The sequence below is a fragment of the Electrophorus electricus genome, chromosome 6 (assembly GCF_041902795.1).
Source record: "Electrophorus electricus isolate QZ-2024a chromosome 6, ASM4190279v1, whole genome shotgun sequence".
Lineage (NCBI taxonomy): Eukaryota > Metazoa > Chordata > Actinopteri > Gymnotiformes > Gymnotidae > Electrophorus > Electrophorus electricus.
In genome coordinates, this window is record NC_137502.1 from 14711744 (window position 1) to 14727833 (window position 16090).

At 45.1% G+C, this 16090-nt stretch overlaps 1 protein-coding gene across 5 annotated transcripts; it reads left to right on the plus strand.

Moving 5' to 3' along the window:
• Nucleotides 1-3365: 3365 nt before the first annotated feature.
• On the plus strand, nucleotides 3366-15393 carry capn12 (calpain 12). 5 transcript variants are annotated; one of them, XM_027012745.3, is made up of 21 exons: nucleotides 3369-3674; nucleotides 4182-4251; nucleotides 5855-5973; nucleotides 7782-7915; nucleotides 8284-8455; nucleotides 9300-9383; nucleotides 9494-9579; nucleotides 9903-9980; nucleotides 10113-10291; nucleotides 10510-10757; nucleotides 10921-10932; nucleotides 11032-11240; nucleotides 11645-11681; nucleotides 11767-11841; nucleotides 11970-12015; nucleotides 12491-12552; nucleotides 12695-12763; nucleotides 13137-13215; nucleotides 13408-13524; nucleotides 14002-14054; nucleotides 14449-15393. In XM_027012745.3, exons 1-21 carry the CDS (start codon nucleotides 3477-3479, stop codon nucleotides 14473-14475), a joined length of 2154 nt encoding a protein of 717 aa, XP_026868546.1. In that variant the 5' UTR covers nucleotides 3369-3476; the 3' UTR covers nucleotides 14476-15393. The 5 variants fall into 5 exon arrangements, 4 of the variants coding, with proteins under 4 accessions (XP_081571762.1, XP_081571760.1, XP_026868546.1 ...); XM_081715634.1 differs by lacking the exon at nucleotides 13137-13215 and having other exon boundaries at nucleotides 3367-3674; XM_081715635.1 differs by lacking the exon at nucleotides 7782-7915 and having other exon boundaries at nucleotides 3402-3674.
• Nucleotides 15394-16090: the final 697 nt, after the last annotated feature.

Below are 16090 nucleotides of genomic sequence, written 5' to 3' on the forward strand. Positions count from 1 at the left end.
AGCGTCTGAGGTCTAGAAGGCACCTCTTCCTAAAGAGCTTCATGCCCTTTAGGCTGGTTGCCTAAACACAAGTTAATCTAGTCGTAGAAGAAAAATGCAATTGAGTGTAATACCAGGTTTAATCTGTCGAGAAGACTTTTGAATCCTTTCAGTCAAGGACACATACTGCATGCCCTTCTGTACTGCCTTGGTGTTTTATCGCACTCGCTCTGCGTTCACCCAGGCAAGCTAATGGCTTTCTCAAACTATTTCTGTCTATTGTTAAACATCTGACCCACTGCTGCTCAACTCACTTGACCCATTTCTGTGTCGATTAATGAGAACAGTGACTGGGGGTTCAATTAAATCAGAATTTGTGCCCAATTGTAATATAAAATATATTGAAATATCACAGCAGACCTGTGGTTAGGCCTGCACACATAGCAATCATTCAGGCTAAACAAATGAGTGCAAGTTTAGACCTGATATTTGTCATGTTTGCGGCATGGAAAAATATCACACATATGCCCACATACTCTCTCTCTCTCTCTCTCTCTCTCTCTCTCTCTCTCTCCCTCTCTCTCTCTCGCTCTTTAAAAGGCAAGTAAGTGTTCTTAATTACGTTTCTCGGAGAAGCATGGCTGACCGCCACCAGTTTGGTCATCTCCGCTCCTGTAGCAGCTATACTGGTGGACGGGAGGGAAGAGAGAGGGAAGGACGTGTTAAAGGGCTAAACCACAGCAACACTCGCTAATGCTTTTTTATCCTTTTGCCCGAAAGTCCCGCCCCAGTCTTCCACACAGACCACAGAGAGAAACCTGAAGCCTAAAATTACCCCCCCCCCCCCCACCACCCCAACACACACACACACACTTGGGAGAGGGACAGAACAGTCCAGCTGCCTAACAATGCCCTGCCATGACATACAGGTAACCATGACACAGAGTGTATGGAGATGACAGGCGCAGATATGGGCTTATATAATGACAAGCTCTTCCCACAGGTGAGGGGGGGATGAGGGAGAGCTTGCTGCGGCTTGTACACTGGGATCCTCACATTCCTAGGGGGCCACCGATGATGTGGTCAAACACTTTGCTGCTTTCGTTTTAAAAAAAAAAAGGTCTCCTCATAGAATTGGAGTCACCACTCAAAATGAGGGCATTGACTCATTATGAGATGCCACAAAAAAAAACAGTGGATGAGATTTTGCGATTAATCATTACAGTGTGCGGTAATGTGCCGCTATTATGTGTTTGCATGGTCTTGCGTGTTTTTATGCTACTATGTGTTTGTATATTTGTGACAATGATGTATGGTCGTGTGTGCCCCTCTAAGATGTGAGTGTACAAAATGCCCTGATGTCTGCTTCCTTACTGACACAGAGTTGTTTTCACACCAAATACAATCTTGAACCAGCTATTTACAACTACAGATCTTACTTTGAAAGCATGAGATCAAGCCTTCACACCTCTCTTAAGGGTGTCAGAAAGATAAATCGGGCCAAAACAACTCAAGCCAGCACCAACGCCTTCATGCAAACTGATAACCTGTGTGACTGAACCCCATCTGGTGACCTCCATGTTTAGTATTACATACAAACATACATACACACACACACACACACACTCTTGTGCTGGATGGACTGGTAGAACTGGACACATCACAGTACAGGGTGACCTCAGGTAGGCATGGCCTACAACACTGTTTAGCACTTGTGTGTTTTACTGCAGTGTTCTGTCTGCACATGGCAGCTCTGTGCCTCACTGTGGTGGTGGTGGTGGTGGTTGGAGGTTTTAGAGCTGGTTAACCCTGGCATGCAGAATTTTTACTGTCTTAAATGGCACCGTGGAACAGCCATCGGTGTCTCTCAACAGCACCACCCTTCACCCACAGGGAGATGGTGAAGTGACACTGCAGGGTTTGGTGTTCCTCCAGTCCCCGTTCATCTGATGGGGCTCGAGGATTCACTAGTGAGTCAATTAAGTTAGCGCAGGTAGAAACTGAACTGAGCAGTTCTGCTCGATCGGCAAGAATAAGGCTTGAATTTCTGGAGTGAACCATAACGCTCTCCAAAACAGAAGTGGAAAGGGGGAGAAGAAGACACAGGGTTTACAGGGGGCACAAAACATAGAACACGGAGCTGTTAGAAATGAGCTGATCATCTTCTGACATACGACAATCAAACAGATGGATGAACATTCTCAACCAGCATGCCTCCGTTTACCCGTGTGACCTTTTTTTCCATTCTACTCTGGAGATTTGGCCTGGGAACCTGCTGCCGCTAATTGCGGCTGGTGCGTCGACCACAGAGGCTTTGCGTAGCCTAAAGGTCGTGGGATCAGTGAGGTCGTGGGCACTGAAGCAGTGTCACTATGCACGGGGCGGGTCAGCGACCTTTGTCGTCGCGCCTCACAATTCCGTACATAATCCTTTAACTCAAAGACCATACGGAGATAATAGGGATAGCACTATAATATAGGCTTAAATTGGAACAATTATTTAGAGCCGGCTCCTAATTACGTTCCCAATTACGTTTGTCCTTGTCATAGTTTGTCTCGCGTTTTGAAGACGCAGGCTGTTAAAGTAACTCTTGACGAAGAATCCAGTTAATAGAATGTAAATGATCAAACTTCATCATTTCGCCTATCACACGTATGTATATATAGTCTTTTTTTTTAAGGATTAATTCGAACAGTAGTACAATTTTTGAATACGACTCTCGTTCTTTTACATGTTTCTGGCCGGTCCAAATGACCCAGTAACAGTGTCGGGATTTAGTTTTTATTAACAGCGCTATTGCTGGGCTTTAGTGTCTATCCGACGAGCATAACAAACGCCACGTTACGCAAGCAAATTTAAACGTCGTTACCAAACTGGTGCAGGTACTAGAGAGGATGTCGTCTACTGAATGGAGGGTACTGCCATCTAGTGACTAGTTTGGTGTATGTTCAGTCAAAACACGGTAAATGAGTCTGTTTTGGCGTTCCAGTTATTGCTACATGACATTTACTATTACGGTTGGAAATATTTTAGTTTTGTAATTGGGTTTGTAAGAAAACAGCAGTAAAGTGCTTCTTTACATTACATTACTTTACATTATTATTCACCGTTTTCGTTTTTACATTTTCGAAGGTGAACGGAGTCCGCTCTGGGTTGATATGGCAGTTTCTTTGGACGTACATCGTTTTCGTTAAATGATGTATTTTAGATGACCTAACATAAGCGCTGTTAGCCCTTATGAATCAATATAAATTCGCGTGGCTCACTGCAAGACTTTGCAGGACCCACCGCGTTCAAAAAAAAAAAAAAGAAAAAAAAAAGAAAGAAAAGAAGAAGCGTGCGGACAGCAGCGACCGCGGAGGCGTGACACCAGTGGGCGGAGAGGTGGACTACTTAAACACCAGTTTCTGAAAACTTGTCTAAACTCAAACTTAGACCAGGTACGTTGGCTCAATTCTCCGCGTTCACGTCGCTGAGCTCGTGCAGAAACTTTAAAAATGTCTGACAGCTCCTCCGATCCGGGTTCAATTGCAAACCCGGTCAAATTTAAAAATCAAGACTATGCGTCGTTGCTGGACGAGTGTCTCAAGTCCCGCTGCCTTTTCTTGGACCCGACTTTTGCAGCTGATCAAACTTCCATCCGCATGCCAGCAGATCCTGATCCAAAAATGGCAATCAAGTGGTTGCGACCAAAGGTAACTAAATGGACAAATGCTGACATTTTCCCATGTCAATGACGTTTCAAATGCGTCCTATGAATTTCAGAGTTTTTATTCAGTGGAAGAGCATCAGCTGCAGACTGGTATTCTGATCTTATACAGACTTAATGGCAACCACTTATAGAGGCTTTGTGCACTACCTGGGTCTGCATCATGCAGACCACCCCGTCTTGTTTTTTGACCTATAAAAGGAGCTAGTCTATAGACCTTAGGAAGTCCCCTGAGTTTGAGATGCAGGCCACGACATTTGGATAGTACTAATAAATCAACAAGCACACTGGAAACAGGCTTTAAGATTTTAAAAGACATAAGTGTACAGGTTAAACTATACTAATAAAATATAGATTTGCTCCAGTGACTTTTTAGTTCACTTTACAGTGATGTGCATTAATATTTTATACAGTGCTATCTTATTATATGCAGATTTTCTACATTCAGCCTGTTTCTGTTTGACACTCACTGTTTCTTTCTTGTTGTCTTCAGGAAATCAGCAAGAATGCTGTCTTTGTGGAGGGTACCACGGGCACCACTGATATCTGCCAGGGTCAGCTGGGTGAGTCAGTGCCCCCTTACTGAGATTTTGAGCTAGTCTAATGGATAAAGCCTTACTGTATCTCCAGTAAAAAAGCAAAAACAACAACAACATAAAAAAAAAAAAAAAAAAAACCTAATCACCAAAGGATGGCCTCTGGGCATCTGGGCATGAGCGTACTCGGAGAGACATCTGTTTTGGCGAGACTCCTGCCTCCCCTCTCCTCCTTATCATGCAGATTCCCTCTCTCTCTCTCTCTCTCTCTCTCTCTCTCTCTCTCTCTCTCTCTCTCTCTCTCTCTCTCTCTCCCCCTTTTTTCCACTCTCTCACTCCTGCTCTCCCTCACCCCTTCTCATTTCTTTATCTCCTCTTCATTGCCTCATCCTCATTATCCACGTTATAATGTTTAATATCCCTGTTCCTCCCCCCTAGCTGGGAGGCTGTGTGTAGATCCCTGATCTGGACTCCCTGCCGAGAGCCATAAAAGCAGAGCTGCCTGAGGGCCCCAACTTCAAAACTGCAAAGGCGACGGGTGGGGGTCCGGGGAGGGGATGGTGGCATCATCTGCATGCACCCACTTCCCTCCTCCCACCTCGACAATAACAATTATTTTGCACAGCAGGTTTTGGGTTATTCCCCCTCTGACCTCACCCACTTTTTCTTCCTCTTGCACTGGTTTGGATTAGTGTTAAAAGCACAGGCTGCAGCCAAGGTTTTAATGTCTCTGAAAGTCTCCCGCAGATTCTGACCGGAAAGGGCAGTTTCAAAACAACACTCCTGCTCAAAGTTAAGCAATGGCCAGAGGTGGTTGCTATGCGGTCAAAGAGGTATACAGTGGTGGTCTTCAGTGGTGGCTTCTGAGCCGGACAGATGATCTCAAGGGAAGCCTCTCGGAGGTGGCTTCTATGCTTGTCAAACTATCCTAAGGGAAGTCAGCACCTAGCGTGTCAAAACATTGTTTTACACAGTACAAAGACTGCATGTTTCTTTGTAGTTAATACAGCACTACAGAAACACAGCTAATACAATTACTTAACAGTATTTTAGCAGTTTTACATGCTGAGGAATATGGAATCTTATTTTTGTACCTATAGTACATTCTGCAGTATATTCTGTGTGTGAATATTGAGTATGCATAGCGATCATTATTCAGATTGTCAGCCTTTTATACAGAGTTTTTACTATAGTAACACCTCTTACCTGAGAATTACATTTAAGTGCAAAGAAAATTGCAGTTATGAAGTGTGAAAGATTAAATTTCATGTAAAGCATGTGGTTTTGCTTATGTTGCATTGAGATTGAGTTGTAGATGAAAACCCCAAAACCTCTTAACACATCCCTACACAGGAGATGACCAGCTGTTTACTGTTACTGTGGAATGCTGTGTGTGTGTGTGTGTGTGTGTGTGTGTGTGTGTGTGTGTGTGTGTGTGTGTGTGTGTGTGTGTGTGTGTGTGTGTGTGTGTGTGTGTGCGTGCGCGCGCGCATGTGCATGAACAGGCAGCTGTTCCTCCATCGGACACAGCTTGTTCACTGCTTTTTTTGGTTCATTTTTGTATGACTCTGTGCTTTCACTTTCACATGACGGGAGACACTAATGACTTTCCCTGCTCTGTTGTCTGTAGGGAATTGCTGGCTACTCGCTGCCCTGTCTTGTCTCACCATGCACCCGACCCTGTTTGAGAAGGTGGTCCCAGCGGGACAGACCCTGGACGTCTCTTACGTGGGCATCTTCCGCTTCAGGGTAAAGTGGATTAATGGCAGTTAATGTAGGAAAATCACAGACAGGAATTTAAATAGTACACCTGGAAAGCACATTTTACTTCTCAACTCAGAAAGCACTGTTCTTTACCTTTTTAAAGAATGATGGAGAAAAGAAAGAGGGGCATACACTATAAATGTGGATCCCCTTCTAAAATGAAACCAAATCAAAATGTTTTGTGCTGAATTGTGTCTGAGAAAATACTGGTTGTGCTATTTGGGTTTTATTTGTGATATTTTCATGTAACAAGTCACTAATTTTAGATTTTTGTTGAATAATGGGTTTAATGCACGTCAGACTTGTACTGAAATATAACACTAATATCTCAAAAAACAAACCAGCACAGGCTATAATTTCTGCAGCACAAATCTCCACACACAACACAAATGTAAAAGATGATGTACGTTTATCCAATTTCATATTAGTCAGGGCTCCAATTTCACAAAGGACATAAATTTTACATAAAGGAACTCATTTGTGAGGTGAAGTGAGGATGAGGGCGCTTAATTTTTCATTGTGTGTGTGTGTGTGTGTGTGTGTGTGTGTGTGTGTGTTTTGAGACTTTTGTCAGGGTTGGTAATTTGCATGAGCCCTCCCCCCTCATGGGTGCTATTTGTGGATCATTCCATATTGCCCCCAGCCTTACCCCCCTGATGTTAAAGTGACACGTACACATCTCCCTGCCCCACTGCCGACAGCCTGTTCTCTTACACGCTATGATTAATCCCTTCGTTCTGCTTTCTGTTGTCCGAACGCTCTCCAGCGTGGCTCCGTTGCGTAAGCGCTTTATTCGTCCCCGGACTTGCATGTGCAGTGCGGTAGTACATTCCGTTCTACATGTGTCCTCACTTAAGACCTCCAGGAGTGAGTAGAGGCAGAGCTAAGGCCCTGGCCCCTCCGGGTCCGTAATAGAACCCCCAGAACTGTGTCTGCTGTCCCCTGATCAGCTCCACACGACCAGGCTTCCTAAGGAGAGAACAGGCTCGAGCACAACGCAACAGGCACAGCAAACCTGCTGGAACGAATGAATGAAAGATAAGTGAATTACTGACGGCAAGCATTGTGCACTTGAGATGAGATTAGATTATATTAGTATATTGGAATTGTGGATTATCTGTCCACATCAATAAAGAAACCCTTATCTGCTGAGAGCATACCAATTTAATGAAGTGGTGTTAACGTATTAGGAATGAGAGTTATTACCAATCCTCAGTGAGTTTTACTGGTAGTCCTGTGTAAACTGTGGCGAGCCATCTAAGATGATAGTTGAGATAGTTGCATGCTATTATGTTCCCAACTGTATAGTGAAAAGTTGTAGTCACAGTGCGTTATGTCGAGCTGTGGATCTCTTTTGTTAGCAGAGTGGGGTTTTTTTCTGAGGAGAGAGAGAGAGAGAGCCTGAAAGAGAAGGAGAGGTGGAGGTGATGGATGGAGAAAAGAAGTGTCAGTCTGTTATTTAGCGGATGACGTTTGAAGTGTTCTGACACGCAGCCACTGCCTGAGGCTATGAACACACATGCGCGCACACACACACACCTATACCTACCCAGCCAAATTCGTATGTTGCTAACAACAAGCCAGCACAAGCCCAGTATTACCGTTGAAGTTTTTTTACTGTTTAAGTGAGTTTAATTGACGCCCTATGGCCTGCTCAGAAGGCAGTGGATATAGCACTCACAAAACTTGTAGTGCTCTTTTCAAACACTAAAAAAAGCCACAGGTAAAGCAGTTATGCACAACCTCCCCAGTCTCTGACAGTCTGCCTCTTATCCCCCCACCCCCTCCGTCAGTTCTGGCAGTATGGGGAGTGGGTGGAGGTGGTGGTCGATGACAGGCTACCCGTGCGAGGGGGCCGTCTGCTCTTCAGCTACTCCCGCACCAACAACGAGTTCTGGAGCGCCCTGGTGGAGAAGGCTTACGCCAAGTCAGTCCTGCCATATGTGTGCAAGAGTGTGTGGGAGCATGTGGGATAGGTGCCAACAGTGGCCCACATTCATGCCTCTCTCAGCATGCTTTTGCAGTTTATTTGCATGTAAACAAATTTCTATTAATATACTACTTGATTTCTAGACTTGAGTAAAATCCAGAGGTCCATGGGTTGGTGGACGTGTGTCCCTGTACACCTTCTACCTGCAGAAATGTTTCAGATGTTTTACAATCACTAGAGTGGATATTTCCAGAAAGTGTAGGCTGTAGTCACTGCACAATTTGTAAGGAATAGTGTGTGTGTGTGTGTGTGTGTGTATGTGTGTGTGTGTGTATGTGTGTGTGTGTGTGTGCACGCGTTTCCAGGTTGATTGGCTCCTATGGCAGTTTGAAGGGGGGTAACATTTCTGAAGGCATGGAGGACTTCACAGGGGGCATCGCCTACACCCGTCCTGTCTCCTCCCGCACACCACCCGTGCTGTGGAGAACACTCACTGCAGCCTTGTCCAGAGGTAGCTTGCTGAGCTGCTTTATACAGGTGCGCACACACACACACACACCACATATCCATATCATCCTTACAGGGTATTCCCATTGATTGGATTACTGCTATAGCCAAGTAATGCTATGCCTGCCCATTAACCTAACTAACCTTGACTTTTGAATGTCATGTTTGTCTGTCATCATTTGGTTTCCACAAAGAGCTTAATATATGCGCATACAGATGCATAAACCCACACACTACATTTTACAAGTAGAAATATGCATTTGTCACATATATAAACTCCCTCAACTTCAGTACACTATTTTGCTTTAAATGCATATTTAGTTTTTGTTTGAGGAAAAAAATGAAAAACTTTTTTTTTTTTTTTTTTTTTTACTTTTTTACTTTTTACAACCATTTTCAAATGTTCACTTTCTATGCATGTTTCTTCCAGCATGAAGTTCCAGTGACTTTACTATCTGTCTAAATTTGAAATCTACAAATGGGAAATCCTTTCACAATTTGAATAATAGTAGTAGTAGTTGTTGTTGTTGTTATTGTTGTTGTTATTATTATTATTATTATCAATTAATTAAAGCGGAGCCATATCATTCACTGGGCAGACAGTGGAAATATAAACAAAGCATTATCAGAATGTTCCACTGGACGTGCCTGCTAGAAAATAAATAAAAGCCCAAATTAATTCAATAATTCGTCAATTAATCGTAAAAGTCTTCCATTGTATGTATCCCTCTGACTGATGCCCTCATGTGCCACAGTGACTAAACCCGTGAGCAGTAGCATGTCCTACCATTTAGTAGAGGATGAATACAGACTTGAAATGAAGAATTTTGGAGGAATGGTGGTGGATTAGTTAAGCTTGTGTATGTTTCTGCAGGCCAAAACCGTGAAAGAGATTGGCACAGTGACAACAGAGGGGCTAGTCAAAGGTCACGCCTATGCTATCACTGCTACAGATAAGGTGAGATGTGCAGCTGTGTACAGTAGATGGGCTATTTGTTGTGGCTTTTTTGTCATAGACATGGTGACACCTCGTTTGGGCCTGAGTAGATAGTGTGTTTGTGTGTATAGGTCCACAGGAAAACTGAGGAGGTGTTATTGGTGAGACTGCGTAACCCTTGGGGGTTTGTGGAGTTCTGTGGCCCCTGGAGCGACAAGTGAGAAATGCCTCAGTTCTGATTTTAGAATTACTGACTTGCTCCCAACTGCTGCTCAGCTCTCTCTCTGTGTGCGTGCATGCGTCTGTGTGTGCGTGCATGCGTCTGTGTGTGCGTGCATGCGTCTGTGTGTGCGTGCATGCGTGTGTGTGCGCGTGCGTCTGTGTGTGCGTGCGTGCGTGCATGTGTATGCGTGTGCGCATGCGTGTGCGTGTGCATGCATGCGTGTGTGTGCATGCGTGCGTGCGCGTGTGTGTGTGTGCATGCGCGTGTGTGTGTGTGTGTGCACGCACGTGGGTGTGGGTGTGGGTGTGGGTGGACAGGTGTAAAGACTGGGATGGCATAGACAGTGCTGAGAAAACCAGAATCCACTTGAACATTGAAGAGGATGGAGAATTTTGGTCAGTGAACAACAACAGTAGCTTTTACCAGTCACCAATTGGTATGCATTTTTATCATGTAATATTACTAGCCAGAAACTTACAGGTGCGCGCATATGTATTTCTTGTATGTGTATTTCCATGTGTGTGTAGGATTGGGATGGAGGACTTTTGCAGACTGTTTGATACGGTGGAGTTGTGTAGTGTCAGTCCTGACTCTGATGATGCAGAGGACAGCGATGCTGTCACCACCACCTCCTCCTGGGCCCTGACCTCCCACAAGGGCTCCTGGGTTCCCATGTGCTCTGCAGGGGGCAGCCGCAAGTACCAGCGTGCGTGTGTATGCGTGCGTTTACGCAGCGACCTGCCCCTGTACATGGTTGTATGAGTAATTCGAGAGCCTAAATTAGATCATTAACCCATTTCTCCATTTTATTTTCTTTCACTTCCTCCATACCCCTCTCTTCTCTCCCCTTTGACCCTTCTTTCTCTCTTTCTCTGTCTGCTCTTGCTGGTTTAGCTCTCCTGACTGTATTTACCCTTTCAACAGGAACATTCTGGAAGAACCCGCAGTTCCACCTGGTGCTGTCCCAGCAGGACGTGGAGGACGTGGAGGTCGACGAGGATGACGTGGATGTTGGCGACGACGACGATGACGATGCTGTCCCTGCGAAAAGCAGCACAGGGAAGCAGAAGGAGAAGATGAAGAAGTGCACGGTGCTCATCGAGCTGCTGCAGAAAGACCGAAGGCAGCGAGACAAGATCAACTTCCTCTACATCGCCTTCCACATCTACAGAGTGAGAGCCAAAGCCAGACGGCCGCTCACAGAATAGTGGAACAAGCTGTGATGAAATATGATGGAAACATGTAGCACTCACAAACTCAAGACTTTTTTCTCTCTCTATTTTTCTCTACTTTTCTTTCTCTCTAAATATCTTTATTTCCTCTTTGTATTTTCAGGTTCCTCCTAAGGTGAGTGATGCACACATGTACATACACATATACATCATATATATCATATAAATATTTCACTTACATGTGCCCTCCTCTGCCCCCACAATCCCCCTCTAGCTTCAGGACTTTACAGGTTCTTTTGACCAGCAGTTCTTCACCACTAAGACGCTGGTGAGCCGCTCCGGACAGTACCGGAATGTGCGGGCCGTGTGGCGGAAGGTGCACCTGGACCCGGGCCACTACGTCATCGTGTCTTCCACGCAGAGGCCCAACCAGCAGGGGGAGTTCTTCCTCCGCGTCTATGCCAAGGAAGGCCACACGCTTGGGTATGCAGGAGCATGGCCTGTAGGGGGCGCAGCAGCATGCGGGCCTGATTTTCACTAATGACACCAAGCTTAAGCAAGTGTTTTACACCTGTCCTTGTTATTTAGAGAATGACATCTGTTCCAAACAGATTTAATGAAGCTTTAAAGGGGAAACTGTGGTCAATATCAAGTATAAAATGTATTTTATCATTTAAAACGAGTGCATATGTGTGCTCTAATCTAGCTGTCAATACACCTGAGCTAGTATTAAAGGCTCAAGAACTTTAATTACCAGAATAAAAGTACCAGAATAAAATTACCAGAATGGAACCAGAATTACCAGATTAAAAACGGGTGATTTACAAGTCTGCAAAACTGCAAAACTCGAAGACCTCCATCTTAAACAGTGACGACTCCTGTTACAGCGTCCGTGAGATCAGCTGTCCCGCTGCCATCACCACGGTGAGTATTTTGTTAATAAGAATTCAATTCCAGTTACGATGGCTTCGTCCAGTCACGAGCTAACACCCGTGTGCTTGTCCTAAAGACCGTAATGTCCAAGCCTCCCCTGCCAGAGGATCAGGACAGAGTGCAGAAGTTTTTTGACGAGGGAGCAGGACCGGTATACCTCCAGCAGACAGCTTCCCCGCTCTGGCCCGAGCACACATTACACTGGATGAATTAAGTTCATTAAGACATGCATATATGTGTGATTGGACATCCTTGCTGATCGAAGCGTTCTCTCCTCAGGATGACAGGCTGAATGCGGTGGACTTCATGAAGCTGGCAAACACAGGTCTGGAGAATTCCCCTGTTAGGCACAAGATGGACAAAGGCTTTTTTTTTACCAACACCAAAATCACTAAATTAAAAAAACAAAACATTTTAAATGGTTGGAGAGTGGCCAAGGTGACCAAGTCTGGGATATTTTTAGAGAGAGAATTAATCTATAATATGACATAATAACATGAAAATAACAGTTATTATGTTTAGTTTTGTAATTTGTAGATTATCAGCATAGGATGATACTTTTCGTTTTGACTAAAGCAAAGTGCAGAGTACCACCGTTACATTTATCATCCAATTTTGTGTTCACGTTTGTTGTAGTACTCACAATGGCCACAAGGTTGCAGGATTGAGTTGACTTGTACTGATGTCAGGGCAAGTTCATGAACCCAAGGACCCCATGTTACCTTTTATTAGAAGCATATGTTCTGTATGCTCAATGTAATTCTTCTGTAGAGTCTCATGGTCTTTGCCTTGTGTTGTAGTGCTGGAAAAGGACTATAATCTCCCTCTGGAAACTTGCAGGCAACTTATTTTTGGGGAAGATGTATCCTTTCATCTGGACGTGCCATCTTCCTGCTTCTTCTTACTATTTATTCCCTCCATTCTCCTTTCTTTCATTGTTTTTGTATGCTCCGCTTGTCCTTTCCCTCCACTGGTTAATGTCCTGAGTTTGTGTGTGTGTGTAGACTGGCGGTCGAGGCAGAGTTAGCCGGGATCAAGCAAAGAAGCTGCTCTCCTCTCTGCGCACCCTGCAGGTACCTGCACCTCCTCGACGGCCACAATCTGTCCAGATTTCTCCGCGTGAATATTTGAATGGCAAAGGAAACATGGAAAGGTTTAGCCAGTTTTAAAGGTGTTTGTTTTTTGGAGTGGGGTTGCAGGAAGATGGATTGAGCTTCATTTGGGGAAAGATTTGTGTCCATGTCCTCTCCCTGAACTCAAGTAATTTTGCAACTCGGGCCTAATAAATTATGCAGAGTTGAGCCAAACTCTTGGTCTGTGCAGAGACTGAAGATCGTGCATGTGTGTAGGGAATTACTTGCACTCCGTTTACCTGATTCTCCATAGAAACTGGACACAAGTAATGTAAAGACCATTTTCTAAATTTTTAAAAAAATTTTCTTGTAGTCAATCTTTCTTGAGTATGATGAGGATTCATCAGGGACCATGAATCCATTTGAGCTCAGTCAGGCTCTTAAGGCAGCAGGTACAGGCTCGAGACCCTCACTCACACATTTTTACACACACATATTCGCACTCACAAACGCATGTATATGACGTAAGAGAGAAACCGCACGCAAGCCCCATTCCTATTTCTCTGCTCCTCTCTGGTTGTCCCCCGCACACACGTTTTCATGTTTCTCTTTCTCCTTTTCTCTCTCCCTGTTCCTTCCCACAGGTGTGGAGTGCGATAATAGCATACTGCAGGTGCTGTGGGAGAGGTTTGGCTCTGGAGAGCAGCATCTGGCTTTCTACAGCTTCGTGGCATGTGTCACAAGACTGCGCTCGCTCTTCAGTAAGCCTCTCTCTGTTCCTTCAAAGAGCCTGAGCTGCCTCGTGCAGTCCACCACGACACATGCAGCTCTGCCTAGGACCTCTCTTCTGCTGTTAGTTATCAAACAGGGCGGGCAATGATCAATCAACAGCTGTCCCTCATCAACTCCGGTTATTGCGTGTGTCTGACTTGAGGGATCATTTGGAGTTTTGAGCATTTTGACTGTTTTGAGCATTTCAGTTTGTGTGCTAAACAGTGCAGTAAATATTCAAATGCTGAATGTCTTTCCACGTGGCTTTATCGTCGAGTTCCGGAATCCAACGGCACACGTGCAACCGTTGGGTTCCCCGTCAGGTTATCTTTGACTCCGCGCGGCATGACCGTGCATCTGCAGCGCGTTACTGCGTCACTCGTACGTCATTACCATGGCGCAGCAGCATGAGTGTAAACATGTTAATTGGAGGGACTGCAGGAATTTCACTCTGTGTTTCTCCCCAGCGCTGTATGAGTCAGAGAGCAGCTCGGAGGTGAAGACCAGAGGCATCAATGCGGTAAGCTCCGTTCGGGCCACTCCTCTGCGCCTTCCTCTTTATCCATTGCCTAACGCCTCCCGTGCCTCTCCTAGCTGTTTGCACTATTCCCTTCACCACCAGAACAGGTCGGGCCACACCTTGGCATGCCAGCCGTGCCCTGCTCTGTGTTTATCACGAGGAACTGAGCCTAGAGCTCTAAGTCATGGTACGACACGGCCCTCGGGGTATTGTGCAGATTTTAATGTAATTACCAGCGTCAAAGACACAAGCTGAGCTGTCTCGGATCCCTCTGTGTTCGAGCATGAGGGCACAGAACTGTGTCGGGCTGAAGAGCAGAGTGGGGTTATTAATAGCGGCACCTGCGTGCTGGTGGGCGGGGTTTAACGCCTGCCGTCGACGGTCTTTTCTGCAGTGGATGCTCAAGCTGCTGGCCGTGTGAGCGCGCTCGGATGCGACACCTCAGCAGGACGGACCTGCCTGGCCGGGACTGCTCCAACGTCATCCACCTGGGCTTGCGTATAATGTGCTCGCGTTCTCTCTCCATACGCCATCTTCCTCTGGACCCATGTCATGTACCAGTCACCTCCACCCACGCCTTCCTCCACCACACTGGCAATATGGGTCATTTCTGGTCATCTCCAGACAAATGCCATGTACATGCTGTCACTTTCCTCATCAGTATTTTTAAAATGGCAAAGTAGAGAGGCATTTATCCCTACTCAAGATAATTGTGATTCAGTATCCATACAGGTTTTTACATCCATACAAGTTTTTTGATACATCCATTTTTATCCATACAAGCCATCATATTTTTCATATTTTTTAGCTATAGGTTTATAATCTATTTTAAACATATATTGTTGTTGTTGGTGATGGTGGGTTTTGGTTTTTTTGGGTTTTTTTTTTTAGCAAACAGTATTATGCCATTTCAGGAATATGCTACTCTTAAAACTGCTCAGTTTGTGGTTCAGTACTTTTTATCCATACAAGTCTGTGTTTATATCTTTTCATATTTTTAGCTAGAGTTTTAAGCATTCCTTTTGATGCTGCTTTTTTTTGTTTGTTTGTTTATTTGGGTTTTGTTTTTGTTTTTTTTTATCAAACAGTATTATGTCATTTCAAGAATATGCTCCTCTTAAGGCTAGGGAGAGTGTTGGTGCTGGAATGTTGACAATCACTCTAAGGCCTAAAGCTAACCAAAAATGGAATGTAGTTGGAAACCATAACAAAAAATCCAAATAAGAGCTGTTTGGAATGAGATGCCCTGCAGACGCTGTATTGTGTGGCCTTTACTTTCTCTTCTCAGGTGCATGTGTCTATTTCTGAACAAATAGCCAAATATAAACGCAAATCATTAGTTTTGTAGTGGGACCTTTCTGCATTAAAAAATGGTGTGCATATATCTCCACCTCCACACACACACACACACACACACACACACACACACACACGAGCGAGAGTGACTGCGGGTATTAAAAGCGATGTCTCAGCAGCGCTGCACGCATCGCCTCTATTCTTATCACTCTGACGCCACGTACGGCGTCATCACGCCATCGCTCCCTCCTCCGCCACGTTCTCTCCCTCTCTCTAGTAACTGTCTCCGTCTGCTCCTCCCTCGCGCCCTCGCACATGCACGCACACACTGACTCTCCATGTACACGTCCTCAACACACTTTTCATACCCTCTCGTCCTTTCTGCGGCTCCTATTTATAGATGTGTATTTATAGGAGACCAAGCAGAGGTTGCCCTCGGCAACAGTCCACACGCTTCTGGAAAGGAACACCTGTCGCTGCAGTGGAACACCTGTTCTTTCTTCCTCTCCCTCTCCCCCTTTATTCCCGAGTGCCTCTCTGCGCGTTTTCCTCTGCTCGCCTCCGTCTTTGTGCACTAGTGTCTCTCTCTCTCTAACCCTGGTGTCATTTAAACTCTGGGTTCTGTCTAGCCACTCACCCCGGGGGTTTCCTTGTCTCTTGCAGGACAAACCCCCCCCACACCCTACCTACACAGTGTGATCAGATCTCTCTAACCCAATTTCATTCTGTCTTTCTTGCAC

Bases quoted from the DNA above. Each gene is read 5' to 3' on its own strand.
- capn12 (XM_027012745.3), top strand. From the start codon at position 3,477: ATGTCTGACAGCTCCTCCGATCCGGGTTCAATTGCAAACCCGGTCAAA. The intron at 9,981-10,112 runs GTCAGTGAACAA...ATGTGTGTGTAG, and splicing joins GAAGAGGATGGAGAATTTTG to GATTGGGATGGAGGACTTTT. The intron at 11,842-11,969 runs GTATACCTCCAG...TTCTCTCCTCAG, and splicing joins TTGACGAGGGAGCAGGACCG to GATGACAGGCTGAATGCGGT.